General features: G+C 35.8%; 3 protein-coding genes and 2 pseudogenes across 3 annotated transcripts; 4 read left to right on the forward strand and 1 right to left on the reverse strand.

Annotated features, from left to right (window-relative positions):
• Positions 1-1,229: 1,229 nt before the first annotated feature.
• On the forward strand, positions 1,230-3,188 carry LOC145594799 (organic cation/carnitine transporter 3 pseudogene; annotated as a pseudogene).
• Positions 3,189-7,343: 4,155 nt separating this feature from the next.
• On the forward strand, positions 7,344-10,449 carry LOC145567609 (cysteine-rich receptor-like protein kinase 10; annotated as a pseudogene).
• Positions 10,450-11,015: 566 nt separating this feature from the next.
• On the forward strand, positions 11,016-13,132 carry LOC145567616 (cysteine-rich receptor-like protein kinase 10). The gene is made up of 8 exons (XM_081626940.1): positions 11,016-11,196; positions 11,285-11,416; positions 11,529-11,674; positions 11,846-12,059; positions 12,198-12,432; positions 12,559-12,712; positions 12,814-12,913; positions 13,053-13,132. Exons 1-8 carry the CDS (start codon positions 11,016-11,018, stop codon positions 13,130-13,132), a joined length of 1,242 nt encoding a protein of 413 aa, XP_081483066.1.
• A 615-nt stretch (positions 13,133-13,747) lies between these two features.
• On the forward strand, positions 13,748-18,674 carry LOC145594809 (elongation factor G-2, chloroplastic-like). The gene is made up of 4 exons (XM_081651145.1): positions 13,748-14,062; positions 15,321-16,735; positions 17,045-17,557; positions 18,294-18,674. Exons 1-4 carry the CDS (start codon positions 13,819-13,821, stop codon positions 18,462-18,464), a joined length of 2,343 nt encoding a protein of 780 aa, XP_081507271.1. The 5' UTR covers positions 13,748-13,818; the 3' UTR covers positions 18,465-18,674.
• Positions 18,675-19,470: 796 nt separating this feature from the next.
• On the reverse strand, positions 19,471-23,917 carry LOC145594817 (hsp70-Hsp90 organizing protein 2-like). The gene is made up of 7 exons (XM_081651157.1): positions 22,837-23,917; positions 20,904-21,192; positions 20,655-20,740; positions 20,328-20,551; positions 20,172-20,238; positions 20,024-20,083; positions 19,471-19,780 (listed from the first exon to the last, which is right to left on the reverse strand). Exons 1-7 carry the CDS (start codon positions 23,746-23,748, stop codon positions 19,667-19,669), a joined length of 1,752 nt encoding a protein of 583 aa, XP_081507283.1. The 5' UTR covers positions 23,749-23,917; the 3' UTR covers positions 19,471-19,666.
• Positions 23,918-24,866: the final 949 nt, after the last annotated feature.

Below are 24,866 nucleotides of genomic sequence, written 5' to 3' on the forward strand. Positions count from 1 at the left end.
GCAATTTATAGCTAAAAATTATTAGGGAGCTAAAAATTAATTAAAGGACTCAAGAACAATTCATTCCTTATATATCTCCTTTGATGTAAATATTTATTATTTATTATCAATATATAGTGTGGAATCGTTGACAACTTTTATATATTTAGACAAAAATATTAAATGTGTAGGCTTCTAATCAATTACATTATACTAAAGGCGAACCTAAAATGACACTTGGCAATATAATATAAAGAGTTTTCCCTCCAAAACAACTTACTAAAAAAAAACCTTATTTTTATATTTGTATCAAAATTTTGACTATTGATTTGTACAAAATATAAAACAAACTTCTTTAAATATAACATTGTCCATAATAACTATTACATATATATTTAATTATTTTCTTTCACATATATACTCCTATTTTTTTTTTTAAAACAATACATTTTATACTTTTTTTTTGAAGAAATATATTTCATACTTTATAATACTGAGTTATACGGAGTACTTTTTTGATAAAATTTATTGTCGTTAAAGTTATTTGAAAACCGTGCATTGCACGGGGTTTAATCTAGTATGTTTAAAAATTGAGTGTTTTTATGAAGTAATTTTGACACTTCATAGAAATAAAACAAAATTTTAACTTGTCTATGTTTAACAGTATTTTTTTTTTTTTGTGGGGATGGTGTTTAATAAATATAAGCGCAACCAATATAATTGTAGTTAAAAGTTCTCAAAATTTGAGCTAAAATCAGTATTTTTTGATATTTATCGACCACACAAAAAACAGAAAACCCACTAATATCGTTAAATTATCACCACTACCCCTAATCACTCTCCCTAAATTTGCATAACTCCCTTTATTATAAGGACAAAATAGAAACTCCAAAATTGTAAATACATACACCACAAAACTTGGAACTCCTCCTCCCTAGAGTTCTACCATTACTAAAACTAACATTATTTTAAAACGGCGAATCTTTAAAATTTCATTTAATCAAAATCAAATCATATACTCCAAAAAAATTAAATAAAATAAATCGAAATGACAAGCTGTCAAAATATAATTGGCTGGGATATCTCTGGAATTATACTGTCACCGTAGGATCATATTCATCGCCACGTCATTATCTATGACTCGCGATTTTTAACTCACATGCTTTGGTCGATCCCAATTGATTTTTGTCCTTAAATGTTTCTTCATTCCCTTAAATACCTCTAACTTTTTCATCACAAATTCACAACTTTCAAGAAAATTATAAATTAATTTCTTCTACTCTATTTTATACGGAGTACTTTGTATATACTCCAAATTATTCTCCCAAATCCCCCAAAAAGCATAAACTAGTAGAAAAACAATTATGGGGGATTCTTCTCCTTTGCTTTCAAATCAAAGCGATGATCATAATTCTAGTCAATATGATTATCGTCACCCACCCCGTAACAAAAATCAAATTGTCAATGATCGAATCGAGCAATGCATCGGAAACTTAGGTTGTGCACAAGTTTTCCAATGTATTCTTGTATCGTTTGCTTGGGCGTTCGACGCCCAGCAAACGTTTATTTCAATTTTTACTGATGCTGAGCCCGCGTGGCATTGCACGTCGGGCTCGTGTGGGACCGATATTTGTGCCATTCCTGCGGGCGCCACTTGGGAGTGGGACGCCCCTAGGAAGGCAACAATTATATCGGAGTATGGCTTGCAATGTGCCAACTCTTTTCTGACGGGGCTCCCGGCCTCATCTTTCTTTATCGGTTGTCTTATTGGTGGCCTTGTATTGGCGACGTTGGCGGACTCATGGCTCGGCCGCAAGAATCTTTTGTTGATCTCGTGCTTAGCGATGTCATTATCAGGTATATTTACAGCATTGTTCTCGGAAAATATATGGATTTACGCGCTTTTGAGATTTGTTTCGGGGTTTGGAAGGGCGGCTATTGGGACGTGTTCATTGGTGTTAGCCACCGAAGTGGTGGGAAAGCAGTGGCGTGGACAGGTTGGTGTGATTGGGTTCGTCTGCTTTTCCTTTGGTTTTCTATCTTTACCCGGTATTGCCTTTTTGACTAATGGTGAATCATGGAGAGCGATGTATATATGGGCATCGATCCCAGCTTTGGTGTATTGTGTTCTTGTGTTTGTGTTTGTTAGGGAATCCCCGCGCTGGCTTCTTATTCGAGGGCGGCGCGAGGAGGCAATGGATGCGCTAAAAAATATCGCGACCCTACACCAAAGCCAACTCACTTTGAGTTTCTTTGGTGAGGAGGAGGCCCCTCGCGGAGATGACACTGATGTGTACTCCGCGATGAGGGTCCTTATGTCGAGGGCATGGGCCCTTCGACGTCTAGTAACGGTTTCCGTGATGTGTATTGGGATTGGAGTGGTTTATTATGGTATGCCATTAGCCCTTGGTAATTTGCCCTTTAATCTCTATGTGAGTGTCACCCTTAACGCATTGGCGGAATTGCCAGGGTCGTTTTTGACATTTGTTTTGATTAATAGACTAGATAGGAAAATTGCTGTAGTTGGGTTCACATTATTGAGTGGATTGTGCAGCATTTTGGTGGTTGTGGTAGGATATTTTGAGCAATTGATTATCCTACAAGCTGTTCTTGAGATACTTTCATTCCTTAGTGCTGTTTCCGGGTTGAACCTCATGTTGATCTTCACAATCGAGCTATTTCCTACTTGTGTTCGCAACTCAGCCGTGTCTATGGCACGTCAAGCCCTTGTGTTTGGAGGGGCTTTCGCCCCGCCTTTGGTGGCAGCAGGGCGTAAGGATCCGTTCATAGCCTATGGGGTGTTTGGGATTGTGATCGCCGGTTGTGGAATGTTCGCGATATTCTTACCGGAGACCAGGGGAACCGCGCTAGCGGATACCATGGACGAGGAGGAGGACAAGGCACAAAAGCTAGGCAGCTTCTGGGCAACTCACTAATTATTCTTTTCGAAGCTAAGGTGACTGCTTGTTAAGTTGTATGATTGATGATCTGTTTCTTGTCATTGATTATTTAGATTTTTTGGGTTGTTTGTTCTTAGGATGGGGTCAATTTTTGTGGGCAAGTAATACTAGTTGAGCGAAAAAACATAAATACCATAGATGTTATAGCTAGGTTGAGCTAGCTAGTTGGCAATTAAATGTAATATGTTACATATACATACTTTGGTGTATTCCAACTCTATAGTATGAGATGATCCACAATTTTGATTACTTTATTTGTTTACAAATTACTACTACTATTGTTTGTGTTTCCACGGTAATATTGATTGGTACAGGTACTTTAAGCTAGTATTCATTGACAATCAATAATTCCACATAATTCAAGTGATCTCCAAAAATATTGGTAGGGAGTATATATTGACGAATCTTTGACTCACTTTATTTGGTAGTGGTAGGTTGATGTTTTAGGTTCAACTAGATTTCCATGAGGCTATGATGTTCTTGAACTATTGGTATTTCCATCAATCATTGAGCATCCTAAAATATAATATTCCCTAATTTTCTATTCATATGAATTTGTTTTAGAAGAACATTTGGAGGATTAAATTAAATAGAAGTCTTATAAAGTGGGTTCCTCTTTTGATTTCTTTGATTGAAAAGAGAAATTTTCTTAAGAACATTTATGTTTTATATACTGTACTTCGTTGTAAAATGTGTATCATGTGATATGATAGGGAGGGATAAAAGCAAGGTCAAATGAAATACATCACTTTCTATAAGTACTTGATAAACCTTTTATGTTCAAAAGAGAACACAAGACAGGCGGGGAAGTTGCTATTGAAATTAAGCCTAAGATTTATGCCAGCTAACCTAAACTAATTGACTGAAATGGGATGATGTATGTGTAATTGTACAAGTATAATGCAAATTATCCTGATGCTTTGTTTTCACATATTATAGCTTTGGCAACCTTCATAGACTAGTCTCTACTGAGCCCAATTAATAGACAACATCGGTTCAAATTGTCTTTGATGTTGGGCGCCTATTTTTCGATTTTGACTCGAAAACTTTTAAAATAATCTCATTGACCATCCTCCTTCTCTACTTTATCTTACGTATTAAATAAGAATATGACATGATTATATTCTAACATTTTGCAATGACTGGAGTATTCTTACATCCAATCACTTTAGATAGCCCATACATCACTCGATCTTAGCAACATTATTGTAAAAATGTCAGTCGCAAACAAATACTAGATGTGAAATTCAACAGTAGTTTTTCCCTACTATACATTGATCAATAATGTAAAGATAGGGATAAAATTGTTGTCCCGTAAACATGATGAATTGCTTTAATGAATGGATGAAGACAAGGAAAAGACAGCCATTGGATGGCAGTAATAATATACTACCTCCGTTAACTATTATTTGCAACAAAGGAATATTTTATATCTCATAAATAATACCCCTTTGGTGCAAATAATAGTTAACGGAGGTAGTATAATCTCAATTCAAAAATTAATAAGATGTCTTTTTTTTTTTTTTTTTTTTTTTTTTTTTGGTAATGTATCTTCCAACTCTAGCACAAACTTTAGGTATTAATTAGTAGACAAAGAGGCTAATTAATGGCGGTGTAAATGTCTTTATTGGCTTGGCTTCAAGTCAAATTAAATAGGTACTGTAGACTTTTTCATAAATTCGGCAAAGCAAACTATTGATTCAGATGTATGGCTGATGTTAACGGGTTAAACAAATAAAGTAAAACAGCCAACAGTGAATCGTTAAATAAAATGTATAGTAGACAGAATCGCTGATGTGTAAATACATGCATGGATTACATACGTATGGCCCCAAACATCTTAGGTAGGTGATATTTTTAAAACCACTCTCTTCTATATAAGAATTTAATTCAAACACGATATGTATACTTGTCCGTCATTGTTTAGAATTGACAAAGATGATCACTTTATCTCCAAAACAAGGGGAGGTAAGCAGTGGTCCAAAGCTAAAGATCTGAACAACTTGAGCTAAAGAATCGTAGAAGATCTTACAAATTGAACTAATTTTTATCGAAAACAACTTATACCGACCATTCCAATTGCCAGCTTCATTACTTCATTTGGATGTTTGAGCATTAATATTGGTGGACATTTTTTTTATATTCAAAATTCATGCAAATATTTAAGGGTGGCAATCACGACTTAATTTTCAATAATAAAGCATCCCTTTCAAGAAACGAAAGATATGGATTTTTAACTTGAAAACTTAATTGATTGATATTTGATAAGGTCGAATAAAGTAGGAAGTTATATTATGAATTTAATAGCAACTGAAAGTAATTCATTAGCAGCACGTAGTGCAGACAGCTTAGCTTAGCTTAGCTCCCTGAATCGATCATTATCATTACGTCGTCAATATAATCAACAAAAAGCTCTATGATTCCATGCCAAACACGCACATTAGGCTAAGAAAGGAGGAAGAAAGTCTGTATCTACCCACACACCCACACAAATTAATATATTAATCAGTAATTGAAAGTACTTAGGATATAATTAGTTTAGACTCGATATATTGAAGTCTAAAATCCAAACTTGAATCCAAAATTTTGAAAATTTTAGAATGAATATCATTCACATTATGAAATTAGTGATACTCAATTTGTTGCTTTATTTTAATTTTTATGTAGTACAACAATAGTTTGATTGAAACCTTTGTGTCGAGACATGACTTTGATCATCAAAATCTCTAATTATTTATTAATAATAATTACTACCTTTAATTTGTTTCATATTACTTTCAATGATAAGATATATTCTACTCACAGTTTATATCAAATTGTTACAAATAATATGAAGTAGAGCTGTAGAGGTAGTATTAATGTATTATAAGGTATTTCAAAACTAAATTTTGACTAATCCAACGTATTGCATTATAGTAGCAGTGAAAAAATAATTCAAAGTTAGTATAAGAATTGACAAACTGTTGTATTTAAAAAGAAAAAGGAGAGGCTAAGGCTAACTGATTAATTGACAAGAGAATAATAAGAACTAAAATATAATTAAAAAGATCAAAATTGGTCCTTCGACAAAAAGGAAATAGTGTTTAGGGGTATGATGATGTCTATTAGTAATCAAAACAAACACCCATATTGTTTGTTTGGATTTAATGTTCCTGAATCGCTAATGCATGAAAGTGGCGTAATGGGCTTTAGTGAAAGTCAAAATATGGCCTATTGTGCTTTAGATGGTAGCGTTATTTGTTGGTCCACTAAACCTCAAAATATGGGCCTAATGGGCTGAGTTGTTAGCAAAGTACCTGTAATAAATATTTCAAAAAAATGTACAAGTATAAGTTTTGTTGGTTGGTGTATTAGCTTTCCGGAGTACAACGAGGTGCTGAATAATACTGTTATATTGTCGATATTGATATTAGTTTTCAACAGCAAGTTGAAGCTGCTAATCTTGCTATTGATATAGAATTAAGCAATTTGCTACTTAAAAATGATGCTAAAATTTATCCTCAACGCCTGTAAACTTCTGTTAGCAGGCATCACCATAACTTTGATTATCTTAATCAAGCTTACAACAATACTATATTAACCAATTACCAACCATAATTGACTTTGAAATGTATGTCCAGTATCCTATATCAATGGCTTACATTGCGTTAGTATCTTAGCAAGTACTTCCGTTTATTAGGCTAAAGCATGAGAGGAAGAAAATAATTAATCAATCAAGAAACTAATGAATATGAAGAACAAAGATAAAAATGTATACGGCCAGTAGGTGTTAACCTAATACTCACTCTTGGTAGTCATCAATTATCTACCATGAAACCAACTAGCTAGAGCGCTACGTGCATTTTACGAGTATGGACATGACATTATATTTGAATAATTAATTTAACCTATGATTTGTGTTACAGTACAAGATTGAGAATTAACTAATAAATACATAGAATTTGAATGGAATATTATATTGGTTATCATTAGAAACTATAACCTTTATTATAAGAGATCAAATTGACAAAGATAAACGAAACTAAAAGCATGGAACTTCATGATCATCGATCGAGGAGAAGTTAGTTGTGAGCAATTGTCAAAATGTCTTAACTAGTTAATTTTAGCTGGCATGTTACAGATAGTGCTATATTAGGGAGATGAATGTAAAGTCAACTCAGGTAGTATAATTCTAGAAGTACAGTCGTAGTTATGCACATGGGACATCTTTGTCAAGAATTAGAACAAGTCAATAAATAAAGTCAATTCAAATTTATACTTAAACAATAAACTCCATTATTATTGTTAACTATGTACTCCTTATGAAGTTATGATCTTACTCAATGCACGCATATCTTTGCTTCTCTAGTACAAAAAAAATTATACGAACAAGCTAAGTAGTTCATATTCGACGATTAGTCGATCATGAAGTCTACGGCAGAACATATGAAGGTGGTTGCAACGGCCATAAGGCTAGTACTAGTGTTGCTAACAATGAAATTTATGGCAATATCAGCACAAGAAGATTCTACGATGGTAGGGATGTGTTGGCAGCGGTTGTCAAATTGTAATGCTGCGTCGACGGCTTCGAACATGTGCTGTACTGTACTCAAGGAAGATATACGAGAAGACAGGGAATGTTTTTGCAACGTCAAGTCTATTATCAATGCAAATGTCACTCTTGCTAACACTATGTCTCAACTTCTCTTGGTTTGTGGAGTCCCATCTTCTTATAACACATTATGTCCTGGTAATGTAATTTTGGTAACACTATTATGCTATCTAACATTTCATTCACTTTGTGAAGGGAAATTAATTTGACGATCAATTTCCTTATGATTTTGGTTCAGTGAGAATTAAGAGTACGTATCACTAATTGCATCTTATTTATCTTCCATTTCTCCAAATCCCTTAATTGGTCAGACAACGAAGTGCCTTCACCAACTTTACGTCGTGTGCCATCGCAAAGCCCTACCACCTTGGATGTGCCATCTACACCAATCGGTATAGTATTGTGATATTGTCGTTGTGATCTTCAATTCTACTGTTTACATCTTGATTTACTTATAAATAGATAGATTTAAATGCACGCAAAGCTTAAAGTTTGATTTAATTTTAAAATGCATGATAACCAATTGTAAAGAGTACATGTAAATAATTAATCTGTATTTTTGACATTTTTACCTGAGATCAAGTTAAAGTTGAATTGAACATTATTAGTAGGAAGATAAATCACTAACTTGCTTTGTGCATATATAGCAGATACTTCATCAGATGAGACTAGTTCTCTAGATTCAACAACATCTTCCTCATCAATTCGAGGTAATACTTGTATATACTAGTAAAAATAATCTACTGAAAAAAGGTATGAAGTACCTTTTTTTTTTTTTTGTTACTTTATTTATCATGTTTGGTCATTGTAATTTGTACTGCACTTTGTTGTACAGGGAAACTTCATATAATAATTCCTGCTGTCGTCGTTGCAATCGTGGCCGTGGTTGTGATCGTGACACTAGTCATATGCTTATGCGTTTGTAAGAAAAAACCGAAACCAGAAAAACCTGAAGATGGTAATCATCAAAGCTAATATAGTTGTATATATTAGAATGCCTAATAATTTTACTTATGTAATGCAATCCTTGATTTTATTTTTTCTTGTGTATGTATATAGTACATGGACTTGTGCAAAAATATGATGCCGCCCTTCCAACTATGACTCCATCTTTCATAGTTCCAATATCAAATGTCACAAATGATTCTATCGATGGTAATGCTTTTATAACTCGTCTAAATTTAGTTGTCACATCACTAGTTTAAATTACAATATCTATAACTCTATAAGTGAAGACTAAAAAAGGGCATATATATGTATGAATCTATGGTTAATTTAGATCTTTTGATTCTTTATTTATGCGTTATAGAAGGGAATTTGGTTTCTGGTGAATTGCCTCAAACTCCTGCATCAAAGAATGAATTCGTGACTGCTGAATCGTTGTAATATGACCTAAGAACTCTCCAAACAGCCACTAACAACTTCTCTGATTATCTAAAAATTGGTCGTGGTGGATTTGGTGTTGTTTACAAGGTAACTAGGTTTTTCTTGGCTCGCCGCTGTTCACCTCAGTCCAAATACTACTCATTATATGACCAACTTCAAATTCATTTACATCTATTGTTATATTAGAGAAACTAATATAAATTCCAAAAACTTATGTTTGTTTTTGGTCAGGGGACATTAGAGGATGGTAGAGAAATAGCTGTGAAAAGACTATCGAACAGCTCTAGGCAAGGTGAAAAGGAATTCAAGAATGAGGTGGTACTATTAGCAAAGCTTCAACATAAAAATTTGGTTAGGTTAGTTGGATTTTGTGTAGCAGATACAGAGAAGCTACTCGTATACGAGTTCGTGCCTAACAAGAGCCTAGACTACTTCCTATTTGGTATATATTGTACTCTAAAACCTGTTAATCTGTTTTAGTGTAGTGTACTCGAGAGAATTATGTCATTTATGTGATTCCTAACTTGGGAATTCCGGAATTTGTATGACTAATGACATACAGATCCTGAAAAACAAGCGCAAATGAATTGGTCAATGCGCTACAATATTATAAAAGGCATTGCTCGAGGAATGTTGTACCTTCATGAAGACTCCCCTGTTAGAATTATTCATCGCGATCTCAAAGCTGGCAATGTGTTGTTGGATGCGGAGATGAATCCAAAAATTGCTGATTTTGGCATGGCCAGGATATGTTCTTTTGAACAGACACATATAGATACATGTCGCGTTGTTGGTACTTAGTAAGTCATCTACATAACAGTCTACGCTTATTGAATTGTAAGAGTATGGTTCTATATATGTGTGCCTTATTTTGTTATGTTTTCATGAATTGCAGTGGTTACATGGCTCCTGAGTATTTACTTCACGGACAGTTCTCCACGAAATCAGATGTATACAGTTTTGGCGTGTTAGTGTTAGAAATTGTAAGTGGACGAAGGGTCAACAGTTTTCTTTACCAATCTGAAGCAGGCGAAAACCTTTTGATCTATGTGAGTTTACATTATACTCAGTAAATGTTTTTGCTAAAGAAAAATTAATAAAGCTTCGTTAGGCTACCTATTAAAATTATTGCTGAATGGACATATTATACATGTAATTGTACTTTACCATATTATGCTGATAGATTTTATATCATGTATATATCAGGCCTGGAAATGTTACTTGGAAGAAAGAACATGGGAGCTCATAGATAAAACATTAAGTGATTCATGCTCAAATGACGAAGTCATGAAATGCGTGAATTTAGGCCTAATGTGTGTACAAGAGGACGTTACTAGAAGGCCTACAATGGACACAATAGGTCACATGCTAAGCTCTAACTATATCGCGTCTAAGGCTCCTTCAATGCCGCCTCAACCCCCATCGTTCTTGTACAGCAGCAGTTCAGACCTATCGGCGACAAGAAGCAACACTAGTTCATTGCCATCTACAACAAGAAGTGACTCACATTCACTACCATGGTCTACAAACTAATAGGAAGTTCATTTAATTGGGATCTTAATTGATGAATTGAAACAATTTATTTTCTTGGATAACATCTATATATAAGCAAAATTTCCCCTGTTTTTATGAAGTACGGAGTATGTATGCATTTTTCACTTCAATGTTTTATTCTCTTTTACCTTAATTTATTGTGTGGATATATATTCTACGTAGTATCATATTTTATATGCTCATTTTTTTTTTTTGAAAGCACCTCAAATAAGAAAATGAGCAAAATATATGGTTTTTTTTTTTTTTTTTTTTATAATTTTGAAACAGAGAAAAATATTTACATATGTTTTTTAATTGAAGTGGAGAAAGAGCTTATATGATGGCCATCCATGAATGTAGCTAGCTATTGACCAATTAGTGCAGACACCTTCTAATAGAAAGCAAGTTGGTAATTTTTTTTAATTCATTCAAACGTGACCCCATTTCTACTAGTAGTACTACGACTTTTGATGCATCTTTCATCTTGACCTTGTATGATTACAGAAATTATATGATTACAGAAAGTTAGAGAAGAAAGAAATATAGCCAAAGAAAGCTAAAATAAAATGAGAAAGAAAGAAGAGAACTGGAACAGTCACAACTCCTACATGGAAGTGTTATTGTCAATGGTGTTAGGAATTATTTGTTTGTCAATTCCTAAACCTTCATCAGCCCAAGATACAGCTGATTCACCTCCTCCATATGCTATTGATTCCGGATCATCATCGTCTCCAACTCCTACTTCGGGTAAGATATCTTTTTGGAATGAGCTTTTCGCAAGCTAAGGCAATATGACTTCACAAATTGAGTTTTGAGACTGGCTGTTTTGCTGCAGGAAAACTCAAAATTATTATTCCTGTTGCTGCATCATCAGTATTCATCATACTTTTGGTAATAAGCATAGTTATAGCACTTAAGTGTCGGAAAGGCAAGAAGAAGCCTGAAGATGTAGCAAATTCTCAAAGTGGTAACAATCATAAAAACTTGTAGATTGAAAGACTTGAGCTTAATCAAATTAGAAATAATTTTGGTAAGAAATCTCGCTTATTAGCCTTTTTTTTTTTTTTGGGATGCTGCAGCAGGGGATGTGCCTCCTCCACTTGCAGATGATCAAAATGTTATAGTTGAGTCCTTGCAATATGAATGGGAAGCCCTCAAGGCCGCCACTAAAAACTTCTCCGATGATCACATGATTGGTCAAGGGGGATTTGGCATCGTATACAAGGTACATACAAGGAGGAATGATACCAAAATACCAAATAGACTAGTTGACATCCACACCAAAATTAAATTCCGTGTTTCTATGATTCTTTTGTACTTACAGCATATAGATTTACTAGATAGTAGATGTAGTACTTAATTTATTTCAATAATTGGCTCTTTATTTTTTGTTTAGGGCACTTTACAAAATGGACAAGAAGTTGCAGTAAAAAGGCTATCAAGCGGCTCATGCCAAGGTGAAAGAGAATTTAAAAACGAGGTTGCATTGGTAGCCAAGCTTCAACACAGAAATTTAGTGAAGCTAGAAGGATTTTGCTTGGCAAAGAAAGAAGAAAAGTTACTCGTGTACGAGTTTGTGGCTAACAAAAGTCTTGACTACTTCCTCTTTGGTAATATTTTTATTTCTATTGTTACTCTTTATGTTCCTTTGTATTCTTTACATACAAGTATATTCTATTTTACGTGTTCCCTTTTATCATGTTGAATTATGCCTCATCTAGTTACTTCAAATCTTCAATGTGTTACAGATGCTGAAAAGCAAAGACAATTGGATTGGCCAAAGCGATATGACATTATAAAAGGCATTGCTCGAGGATTGCTCTACCTTCATGAAGACTCTCCCATCCGAATTATCCATCGTGATCTCAAGGCAGCCAATGTTTTGTTAGATGAGGAGATGCATCCTAAAATTGCAGACTTTGGCATGGCTAGGATTTTTGACGAAAAAACCTATTGCCATACAAGTAGAATTATTGGGACTTAGTAAGCTAAAATTATTAATTTCTATAAGCTTGATCAAAATGAAAAAAAAAAAAAAAAAAAAAAAAAGGGGATATGTAAATGTGTGGCGTTACTAAGCATATTTTTTCTCTGTTTCATTATTTGCAGTGGTTATATGGCTCCGGAATATATAATTCATGGACAATTCAACGTAAAATCAGATGTCTACAGCTTTGGCGTGCTAATTTTAGAGATTCTGAGTGGAATAAGGATAAGTGCCACGAGCTATCAATCAGGCATGACTGAAAACCTTCTAAGCTATGTGAGTACATTAACATTAACACCAAAATTATGTTGATATGTACAAATCTAAGTTTGTAAAAAAGGAATCACTAAACTTAAATATTGGTGTTATAATTGCAGGGATGGAAATGTTGTAGAGATGGGAGATCATTGGAATTTATAAATCCAACACTAAGAGACTCTTGCTCGAAAACCGAAATCACGAGTTGTATACACCTAGGTTTGTTATGTGTCCAAGAAGATATGAGGAAGAGACCTAGCATGTCGACGATAGCTCTTATGCTCAACTCTAATTTCGCAGTTGGAGCTTTGTCAATGCCCCAACTTCCTGCGTGCTTTCATGTATAGTGGAAATGCAGGTCAATCAACAATGAGTAACACGGCTTCAATCCCATGGTCTAGTGGAGCATCAACCAATGACTCGAATACTATGTTGTGACAAAATTAACAATATGTTAGCACGTACGAGATTTTTTATGTTTCATAACCATACTAGGTCTATACCATTTCATAGCTCCTAGTTTTTCCTTATAAGAATGCTTAAATTTTGCATTTATGTTTTATAGTCATACTCTACTCTACTCTTTGAGTTTTTTTGGTAATTTTTTTGCTAATGTCAACCTCAAATTTAATAACCCAAAACACTTAACCAAGCAATGTTAGCCAAGTAATTTTCGCAACTCGTAAACCAAAGCATGCAAATCAAAGCATTTTTTGCACGCAAGCCAAGGTATTTCAAGTCATTTTTGACGAATTTTGACCATAATTCGATCTTTAAGAGCCAAAATGAACTCTATAACCTTAATGGAATAATAAAGGCATTTCTATTATGAGATTATTGTTTGATTTGTTGAAAGAGGTGTAACTCAAATAACAAAGGCTAATACAAAGCCACGATGTTTAATTGTTCATTTATGGATGAGAAAAATTTGGGCCAAAAGGACCCACAAAAATTTCAAGTTGCAAACAATTTATCCTATTAGCCAATTATCCGAAAGCCCCAATATCAAAACTCAACCTCACAATTTGTTATTTATCATCAATTTTTCTCATAAAATTAAAACTTCTAGCAGACCTCACAGAAGTGAGGTTAGAGAGAAGAAAGATAATAGAAAGTGAGTAAAAATGGCGGCAGAATCAATGAGAATTACAGGAACACTTGAACCCCTTTGCAATATCAATAATGGGTCTCAAAATAAGCTACTTTCTCTCTCCTCCTCCCACCACCACAGTCGCCGCCGTCTCAACGTGTCTTCTTCTCTCTCCTCCTTCTTCGGGGGTGTTCGAATCAGCAGGTGTAATTCCAGAAATGCCCCTGCTTTGCAGCAACAGAGGAGGAAGTTCTCTGTTTTTGCCATGGTTGCTGATGGTAATATGCTTGTTTCTTTAAAATATTGGTGCCCTTTGTGTATTATGTGATGTGGGTTTTTAATTTCTGGAATTTTTTGTGAGTACCCATTTGGTTTTATTGTGTAATTATTGAGATAATTTGCTGTTTTGGGGTTCTAGAATTTGGGTTAGTTTTGGCTATAATTGCTCAGGTTAGTTTCAAATTCAATTGTAATTGTGATGTTGTATTGAGCTGATAGTTGTTGATTGATGTTAGAATTGATTCTGATAAAGATGTTAATTAAAATTTAAACTTGTTTAAGAATTTAATGAGGAAACTGAGTTTTCCCAGAAGAAGAGAGGTGAGGGTGAAGTCTGTTATGAATTCGTTAGTGTATTAAAATGGGAAAATGTTGCCCTATTATATTCTGAGTAACCAATCTTCCTGTAGTTCCCCCACAATTTTGTGAAGTTTCTGCTATGCTAATTGCATATTCAGTAGTAATGTTCATAACGTGGCCCATGAGTTTGGCTCATTGGCTTACAAGGGAAATTGGCTGAAAGGTTCGGTCTTTTCAATTTTCATCCTTGCATTGAATCGCCTTTGCCAAATGTTTCCCGTTTCCGTCTCTCTGAATGGGCTGTATGATTCTTTTGTTGGGACGTTTCTCTTACATTACAAAGAGAAAATTTATGTTAATAATGATGTTGTAATTTCATCAGTACTCATGGTCTTAACCATATGGGCATAACTGTGAATAAAAATGAAAAACAAACTTGTATCTCTTTCACTTTTCTCTGTATTTGACATGTATCAAGTTTTCGCTAAATTTGTGGCTGTTACTATTGCCTTTGAAATCTAGCTTATATTAGAAAAGGTAACTACTTTCCAGGGTTAATATGCTATAACTTGGACTTATAATGAATGAACCATGCCAATTTGTTTAGCATAGTAGTATTGAACTTGAGTTCCTCATGCACATGCATCTTTTTTTCTCACAAATTCATTGGTTAGAGCTTGGAAGAAGAATTTTCATTTTGTAACGTGGGAGTATGAGGATATCCTTGTAGAGACCTTGCCTATGGTTTATTTTTCCTTTGTGGTATTTCAATGGGCAAAGTAGGATGAATCTCTTCCTTATGAGAGGTCATTTAAGTCTATAACTGTGATGTGTGATTAATATACTTGTCAAGCTCGTATGTACTATTGCTTATCGCGACTTTGCGAGTTTGTGATGCCTGTCAGACTTCATTTCTTGTCTGCTGACTTGGAAAATATAATTTTTGTTTTGTACCAGAGGGCAAGAGGAAAATTCCACTGAAAGATTATCGTAATATTGGAATTATGGCTCATATTGATGCTGGGAAAACTACTACAACTGAGAGGGTCCTGTTCTACACAGGCCGGAACTATAAGATTGGTGAGGTGCATGAAGGAACAGCAACTATGGATTGGATGGAGCAAGAACAAGAAAGAGGGATCACAATCACTTCTGCAGCAACTACAACCTACTGGAATAATCATCGCATCAATATTATTGACACTCCTGGCCATGTCGACTTCACTTTGGAGGTCGAGCGGGCTCTGAGAGTGTTGGATGGTGCTATATGCTTGTTTGACAGTGTTGCTGGGGTAGAGCCACAATCTGAAACTGTGTGGAGGCAAGCAGATAAATATGGTGTGCCCCGTATATGTTTTGTTAATAAGATGGATCGTCTAGGTGCAAATTTCTTCAGAACAAGAGATATGATTGTCACTAATTTGGGTGCAAAGCCCTGTGTAATTCAATTGCCTATTGGTGCGGAGGACAATTTCAAGGGAGTCATTGATCTTGTGAAAATGAGAGCTGTGGTGTGGTCAGGGGAGGAATTGGGTGCAAAATTCAGTTATGAGGAAATTCCCGCAGATCTTCAGGAAATGGCTGCAGATTATCGGGCGCAGCTGATAGAAACTGTAGTAGAATTAGATGATGAGGCTATGGAGGGCTACTTGGAAGGAAAAGAGCCTGATGAGGAAACAATCAAGAAACTAATTAGGAAAGGAACCATCTCAGCCAGTTTTGTTCCTGTTATGTGTGGTTCAGCCTTTAAAAATAAGGGTGTTCAGCCTTTGCTTGATGCCGTAGTAGATTATTTGCCTTCACCTCTTGAATTGCCCCCAATGAAGGGTTCTGATCCAGAAAATCCTGAATTGGAAATAGCGAGGGAGCCAAGTGATGATGCACCATTTTCTGGCTTAGCTTTTAAGATCATGAGCGATCCATTTGTGGGTTCTCTTACATTTGTGAGAGTCTATTCGGGCAAACTAGCAGCCGGATCTTATGTATTGAATGCAAACAAGGGGAAGAAAGAAAGAATTGGTAGGCTTCTGGAAATGCATGCCAACAGCAGAGAGGATGTTAAGGTGGCATTAACAGGTGATATTGTTGCACTTGCTGGACTAAAAGACACCATCACAGGTGAAACACTCTGTGATCCAGAAAAGCCTGTTGTGCTTGAACGTATGGATTTCCCTGATCCTGTCATTAAGGTGGCTATTGAACCCAAGACTAAAGCTGATATTGACAAAATGGCAACTGGTCTGATAAAGCTTGCTCAAGAAGATCCTTCTTTCCACTTCTCACGTGATGAAGAAATCAACCAGACAATCATTGAAGGAATGGGAGAGTTACATCTTGAGATTATTGTTGATCGGCTCAAAAGAGAATTTAAGGTGTGTATCAGTTTTTATTAATTGCATTTGTTTTTATGTCATATTTGACTCATTTTCTGCATGCCTGCAAAAGCTGTCTCTACATTTTTTTGACTCCTTTGCTTGCATCTATGTCATTTATAACCATCTCATCTATTGATTGTAGCACAAAATGCAAATATTTGATTGTTTTCTTGCCAAACCTATTGATTTAATAAGCTTTTCCAACATCTGCTAATTGTTGTACTGATGCGTTGGTGTGGAGTTGCCCTTTTCCCCTAATTATGTTGTAGTTAATAACCTGATTTTCTTATCTGCCGCTTTATACAGGTTGAGGCCAATGTTGGTGCACCACAGGTTAACTACCGTGAGAGTATTTCTAAAGTTTCTGAAATCAAGTATGTTCACAAGAAACAGTCAGGTGGCCAAGGACAGTTTGCCGACATCACTGTGCGATTTGAACCTTTAGAGGCTGGAAGTGGATATGAATTTGTCAGTGAAATCAAGGGTGGTGCAGTGCCCAAGGAATATATCCCTGGAGTCATGAAGGGATTGGAAGAGTGCATGAGCAATGGTGTGCTTGCAGGTTTTCCTGTAGTTGATGTACGTGCCGCATTAGTGGATGGTTCTTACCATGATGTTGACTCGAGTGTCTTAGCTTTCCAACTGGCAGCCAGAGGGGCTTTCCGGGAGGGAATGAGAAAGGCCGGTCCAAAGATGTTGGAACCAATTATGAAGGTTGAAGTAGTTACACCTGAAGAACACTTGGGAGATGTTATTGGTGACCTGAACTCCAGGAGAGGGCAAATCAACAGCTTTGGTGATAAGCCTGGTGGTCTCAAGGTATGTTCGCCTTGTCATTGTTATATCACTTGGTACTTATCCACTTCTCCTTGTTATTTTTCTTCCTTCAATCGTTTGTATCTGTTTTTTCAAGCTTATGGTTTTAATGACCATCACCAAAGAGTGAAAGTTATAGGCTTGAACTTAATCTCATCCAATTCTTTGGGTGCTGGCCATGCTGCTCTTAAAACTATGCCTCGTCTTGTTTTCTAAAACACTATGGCTGATGTAAAAGAGGGAATGTCAGTGTATATTAACACCATGCCAAACAGATCTTACCTTAGAATGTATGGCCAACTTTTAGGAAATTTGTAATATTATAAAAAAAAATATCCTTGGTTCCATTTGAGGCAAAAGGACAGGGATTGCTTAGATTGTAGAGAATAAGATTAAGTAGAGGATGAGAGATACTCCAGAGAAAATTCAGGATTACCTGAAATAAGGTAGCCACTTATTGAGATGTATTTTTTCAGGATAATCTGAAGCTTAGATTGGCCTCAATTAGACACTGGTTGCCAATAGTAATCATGAACTTCGGCTTGGTAGTAATCATGAATTTTCAGAATCAATTATCATTTTTAGCTCAGCTAGTATAACTGTAGAAGGGTGGAAATTATCTGGAGCTCATTAAGAATCTAATTTGCAATGTTGGCTCGCTTTTGAAGGGACAGAATATTTGCCTCATCTAAATGCTAAATTGTGTTGTCACTCATGAATCACCCTTGAATATGTGCAGGTAGTAGACGCCCTTGTTCCACTGGCTGAGATGTTTCAATACGTGAGTACATTGCGAGGAATGACTAAAGGGCGGGCGTCCTACACAATGCAGTTAGCTAAATTCGATGTTGTTCCTCAGCATATCCAGAACCAGCTCGCGGCTTCAAAGGAAGAATTGGTGTCTGCTTAACTTACTACTGCCCCATCTGTTAGGTCCCAGTGACGAGATTTTGCTGATATCTTGTATTTTAAACATTGATTTTGATATATTCAGCTTTCGTTATGTTTGGCGTCAGCTTACAGCTTTTGTATAGGTAGTCATCATTTGTCAGAAAGATCTCAAATGTAGCACAAAACTCAGTAATATATAATCTGTAAAAGTTGATTAAATTTTTGGAAGAATTTTTTGCTCGTTTTAGAGGTTCTATATCCTATTTGGGACAATTAACGTGGACAGATTTAGGCCCCGTTCTTTTCACCTTAATTTTTCTGAACTGAAATTATTTTTACTGAACTGAAATAAGTTTTGCTGAACTTAAATTATTTTTGCTAAACTTAAATTAATTTTACTGAACTGATTTCTATTATAATTCTTTTTTAATAAAACTGAATTTTGCTAAACTGAAATTATTTTTACTGAACTGAAATTATTTTTACTTAATATTATTTTTTAAGGTGAAAAGAACAGGGCCTTAATCATAGTGGTGTATATATATGATTCAAACCAATCAATCAATTAATTAAAATTTTAATCTCGTAAGTGGAGTCGTATACAGATTTATAATAAATCAAACAAAAAAATAAAAGAAAGAAAAAACAAAAAGCATGTTTAACTCCTACAGAAACAAATTATAGCTCAGATAAATGACTTAAATTATACGGAGTAATATAGATAACTACAAGATTTTACTACTAAATAAATCTGACCCTCATGCCAACAAGTTAGGGTTCAAGTCCTTACAAAGCAAGTGCTGTGTTTGCACTTTTGCTGCTAACTGGGAAGTACACTGTAATACGGAGTACTTTCCAGCAATTTCAAATGAAGATGAAAATTACCCTATGAAGATGAGGGCAATGAAAGTATGAAACATAACTTCTTGGAGAGTTAGAATTAGAATACAAAAAGGGTTCGATTTTCAATCAGCTAAACTAACAGATTATGGACTGAATGAGCCACAAAGGAATCAATAATCAAAGATGATAAACACAAATACTTCCATAAAAATAAGTTCAAAATTTCAACAAGAATTAAACTAGATTGATCCACCAATCCAGAATATTACATAGTTGGGGTAGTGCCAAAAACATCAAATGCCAAAGTTGAGTCACTGTTACTAAGAATAGATCAACTTATCACTGTTTCTAAAATAGGATCAACTTATTACATAGTTATCATCTAACTTGAACAATTCCAGCACTGACCAACTTTTGGATCTTATTCATCACCATTGGATTCTTCATATGATCTTGTGCTGCCTTGGGATTCTCCTGGAAGTCTATCAAAACCTGAAATCCAGAAATTCAAACAGCAAAAACAAGTTAAAATAGAGATTTTACAAAAAATAACAAAGGAATGATTTTCCTCCTGTCAAAATTGAAGAATAAAGAGATTTTATGAAAACAACAATGTCATTAAAATGAGTTTTTTAATTTCAATATCCTCCCTCTCATTAATTGCTAGTAAAATACTAGGTTTTTATACTTTAAACCTCTTTTTGAAAAAATATTGCACTTTGCAAAGATTATTACCTGTCTCATTACAGGATCAGTGAGGATGTTCTGGATTTCTGGGTCCTGCATTCCCTTAGCCTGCAGAGATCAGAAGCACAACTGTCAAGAATTTTTACTCAAAACATAATCTAAAATGAATCATTCATCAACAAGCATAAAACAAGACCTGTCTCTCTTTGAGTTCTTCAGGAGTCAAATCCCCACGACTTGCTTTATTAATTTGTTGTACACATCTGCAAGAAAGTCATAGCAAAATTTAGTGGTGTAAGAACGTATATTTAAAGGTTGCAACCACACAAATTTCAGGCGTTCTTCTACACACCTTCTCACGCCATCCAACAATTCCTGGTTGTTTGGCTCGAGTTTTAATCCTTCCTGGTAAGTTTCTAATGCCTTCTCATATTCCTTCATGAAGAACTGAACAGCTCCCTTTCTAGTGTACCCCTTAACAAAGGAAGGATCAAGCTCGATGCACTTTTCTGCATCTTTCAATGCTTCTGGCATTGCCCCCAATTTAGTGTAACTTGCAGCTCGGTTGCTGTAAGCCTAAAATGCATCAATAAGTAGCAAAGTGAGTTCAAAATTGATTTAGTGATGATTTATCAAATAAAATAAGTAATGCAGAACAATCAGTAAAAACCAGACATACTTTCGCATCTTTAGGGTTCCTCCTGATAGCTTCTGTGTAATGCTTCACAGCTTCGGGATATTTCTGCTCCTTGAAGTACTCATTACCTACATAGACATGTACAGGTTCCAAATTAATGTGCAAATACATAGCCGGATATAAGGAAACTCACAACACTCTAAACCAAAACAGCTCCCAAGGGTCACAATGTCAAATACTTATCAATGGAATGAAATAGAATTTCCAACATATAAAAAAAGGTAGTAATACCTTTTTCACGTTCTTCATCAGCTATATTAGGATCAAAATACTCTTGCTGCTCCAAATCTTTCTTTGCTTTTTCAGCATCATTCAGCTTCTTCAGTGTGTCAGGATTACGGTGCTCTGTCAAAGCTTTGTGGAAAGCTTCAATAGCAAGGTCATAGTCCTTTGAAGTCTTTGCAATTTTCGCCAAAGCAGTTCCTTTCCTGGTCAAGGCCCTGGCAACCATTTTGTAGTCTGATCGAAGCTCCCTACCTCTTTCAACAGCTTGGTCACAGTCCTTGATACACTCATCATACTACATAGGGATTTAAAAGCAATGTAAACCAATCAGCAATCATTGGCCGCAAACAGATAAAAACAGATTATAACAGTTAAGTACATGAATAACAAAAGGAACAGAGTACACAAATAACCAACAAAAGAAACAAAAGGCACAGAGTACACAAATAACCAACAAAAGACACAAAACATAACAGCAGCAGGACAAAGTAACTATAAATAACAACGAACACAAAACAACAAAGAAGAAAACAGAAGACAAGCAAAAATAAACCCACTAGATTAAACACGATAACTTTAAGCAACAGTAACTACCTCGCAAAAGACACCATTCTTTAGCGGTGACAAGCTGACATCTCATCCTTGCACAAATAGCCTAAGTAAGGTGACAAACTTGTGCTACTATGTACCTTAATTCCAACATCAGTAGCTAACTGGAAGGAAGGTGCCCTAGTTGTCTAATGATCTTAACGAATTTATATATTGCCGCCCCTAGCTTTCTTTATCCTAACATAAGCTCCTAACCTGAAACTCAACTATGTGTAATCCAAGGCTCATATAGAGAGTAGTCTAATAATCCTTATCTAGTACCAAAGGCATGGAATAAATGCCTAAGAAGGAACAATTTTTCATGCGGGAAACAAGATTCAAATACTCAACAAAAAAACACAAGTACAAACCAAGGTACATATCAATATATCATCCAATCGAACTATCAACTGAAAACCAAACCAACCCAACCCAATTCAGCAATACCTACTTTCCTCCACTAAAACCAACATCTTCCAAATTTACAAGATAAGCCAAAATAAACTGAACATGTTAACTTTTAGGACCATTCATAACACAGTTCACTTGGGAAAATATATATATATATTCTCAATCCTATGCCATAGGCTTCATTACACATCGATATGTGCACCCTAACCTCTGAAACCAGGAATAAAAAAAGGGACTTCAAAATAACAACCAATAATTTGTTACAGAAAAACATGTTCTACCTTATAGAAGTTATTTTTTATAATCTCAGTGAAAAGGTGAAAATCATTATCTACCACCAGCAAAATATGGTTTGTAAATCTTTCGCCTAACAAAAGCAGTAAATTCATGTCTAGCAGCAAGATAACAACACAGCTACACTTGCAGCCAGAACAGTCAAATTTCTTTATTTACTGATGAAGTAATACAATTTAGGCTAAGCTACACTAATTAACTATTAAAAAAATTAATCTTTACAACCTAACTAAAAAGGTTACCATCATGAAGCTAGAATTACAAAGCATTTACATTCATATAATAAACACAGAAGTAGCACATAAACCTCTAACAACCCATCAACTGCAAACCAACCTACATTAAGTAAATTATCAATTCATATGCCGTGTATATAACTGTAGCACGATTAACCAAACTCATTCACTCATATTGGCCTATATTACCTTATTATATACTTAAACCCCAAACAAGCATTACACTAAAAAAATATCTATTACATTCAAAACCGCTTTGATCAAGATCAATCATCACAATCAATCTCTAAGTCACATGCCAAAGTTCAATTTTACATCAATCACAAAGCTCAAGACTTCAAACCTAATTTAAACAAAACCAATTAAACAATTGAAATCAAAAGATAAATAAAAGCAATGTAGGAATTTACCTTGCCCATCTCAAGATAAACAGCAGCCCTATTAGTCAAGAAAGATATATCCTCATCATCCAATTCAATAGCCTTACTATAATGTTCAATTGCTTTCTCAAATTCCTTCTTCTTATAAGTTGCATTCCCAGCTTCTTTCTCCTTCTGAGCCAACCCCTTCTTCTCCTTCTTCTCCCTCTCTTCTTCATCCTCCTCCACCATCGGCTCGGGTTCGGGTTCCGGTGTTGGCTCCGGCTTTGGCTCAGGTTTAGCCTCAGGCATCTTAAATTCTCTTTCAACTGCGGGCTCCTCGGGCTGAACCTCCATATCCTCAGGCCCATTACCACTCATCATCTTAATATTCAACAAAACCCCAAGAGCTTGCATAACCCTTTGATCCTTCAAGTACATATTCAAGTTATTCGGGTTCTTCTGGATTTCCTGCATCATCTTCACAAAATCAGGCTGCTGCAAATACCCACGAGTACCCGGATCCGCAGTTAGCTTGGCCCACATCTCCGGCCCGGAAAAAGCATCCCCAAAAGGAGAAGCAGAGGAGCTACTGGGCCGGGCACCGCGAGAAGCCGCGGATTGAGCGTCGGAAAGCCCAGATTTAAGGGCTTCGTTATTTGGGTCGAATTCAAGACCCTTTTTGTAAGCAGAAATAGCGTCAGAAAAATTATGCAGACCTATATACGCAGCACCCAAACGACTGTAACCCTTAGGCCAATCAGGTTTTAGGTCGACGGTTTTCTGGGCGTCGGTTAAAGCGTCGGAAAAGTTTCCGAGAGAAGCGTGGGCGGCGGATCGATTGGAGTAGAGGACATGATTTGTGGGGGCGAGAGAAATAGCGTCGGAAAAGTGTTTAATTGCGTCGGCATAGTTGCCGGAAGAGAAGGCGGCGTTACCCTTTGCTTTAGCTTCGTCTGCCATTGAAGAGAGAGAAAGATAATTTGGGAGGAGAGAGAAAAAGAAAGGGTTTTGGGAGAGTGAAAAGAAATCTGGAAAAAGGGGAGATTAATAGGCGAAGGAAGAAGAGGAGACGAGAGAGTTCTGGCTGTTGTTGGGGAAGGTGAAGTGGTTCTGGAATGTTCTTGGGTTAACGAAGGGTTGGAATTGGGATCTAAGGTGGATGATTTTATGACTGAGGTGGCTTAATTAATTTTTTGGGCTTTTAATTAATTAATGTATGAGCCTAATAGAGGAGAATTGGCCATTCAATTTTGTGTGCTAATCGAGGTCGAAATTACTTGATTGATTTCAATTGGAAGGGAGCAAAAGTGTTTCCTCTATAAATATTATACTCTTTGATGATTAGGTTCGTTTAACTAATTTGAATTTGAGTTGAACTCAAAGTTTGATAAGTGTTTTATTTGTCCACTTATCATGGCATTTTTAACACAATTTTGTTGTCATTTTCCCCTCTTTTCCCCCTTTCCGACTCCTTTTTTGTGTATGATTACAACTTTTGGCTTTCCCGATCCTTTTTATGTGTGTGTTCGTGTTTGTATATGCAAGGAGAAATTGGTTATATAGCATGAACATGAAGAACTATATTGGAAGCAAAGCACAAGAGGAGAGGGCGTGCAACCCCTGAGGAGAGGGTGCTCCTACCCCAAGCGCCACAATCTGCCTCTCTTTATTCCCAGCTAGGAGAGGGCGTGCACCATAGTAGGAGTGGGCGCTCCTCCCTGATCTTCCACAAACTGCCTCAAATTGCTGCAGGAAGAGAGGGCGCGCAAGAGCCAGGAGAGGGCGCTCCAGCCTGAGAAGCGGGCACTCCTCTATGTAGGAGCGGGCGCTCCTACATGCAGACCCGACTTTTTGGGCGGATTTTACGATGTGATTTCGGGGTGTATAAATACGACCCTTGGCTTCAATTTTCTGCATCTTCTTCCTTGGAGAAGATCACCTTCTTCCCTTTAGTCTCCTTAGTCCCTTAGCTCTCTAAACTCTTATTAATTAGCTTAGTTTCTCTCAAACTCTATCATTGAAGTAGATTAATTGAAGTTTGTATTCTCACTTTCAACATTTTCTCAACCTTGAAGCTT

The sequence above is a fragment of the Chenopodium album genome, chromosome 2, assembly GCF_948465745.1.
Source record: "Chenopodium album chromosome 2, dcCheAlbu1.1, whole genome shotgun sequence".
In the NCBI taxonomy this organism is placed as follows: domain Eukaryota; kingdom Viridiplantae; phylum Streptophyta; class Magnoliopsida; order Caryophyllales; family Amaranthaceae; genus Chenopodium; species Chenopodium album.

Bases quoted from the DNA above. Each gene is read 5' to 3' on its own strand.
- LOC145567616 (XM_081626940.1), top strand. From the start codon at position 11,016: ATGAGAAAGAAAGAAGAGAACTGGAACAGTCACAACTCCTACATGGAA. The intron at 12,060-12,197 runs GTAATATTTTTA...AATGTGTTACAG, and splicing joins TCTTGACTACTTCCTCTTTG to ATGCTGAAAAGCAAAGACAA. The intron at 12,433-12,558 runs GTAAGCTAAAAT...CATTATTTGCAG, and splicing joins AGTAGAATTATTGGGACTTA to TGGTTATATGGCTCCGGAAT.
- LOC145594809 (XM_081651145.1), top strand. From the start codon at position 13,819: ATGGCGGCAGAATCAATGAGAATTACAGGAACACTTGAACCCCTTTGC. The intron at 16,736-17,044 runs GTGTGTATCAGT...CGCTTTATACAG, and splicing joins GGCTCAAAAGAGAATTTAAG to GTTGAGGCCAATGTTGGTGC. The intron at 17,558-18,293 runs GTATGTTCGCCT...GAATATGTGCAG, and splicing joins ATAAGCCTGGTGGTCTCAAG to GTAGTAGACGCCCTTGTTCC.
- LOC145594817 (XM_081651157.1), bottom strand. From the start codon at position 23,748: ATGGCAGACGAAGCTAAAGCAAAGGGTAACGCCGCCTTCTCTTCCGGC. The intron at 20,741-20,903 runs GTATTACTACCT...ATGTCTATGTAG, and splicing joins TGATGAAGAACGTGAAAAAG to GTAATGAGTACTTCAAGGAG. The intron at 20,239-20,327 runs GTGTGTAGAAGA...ACTTTCTTGCAG, and splicing joins TTGTTGGATGGCGTGAGAAG to ATGTGTACAACAAATTAATA.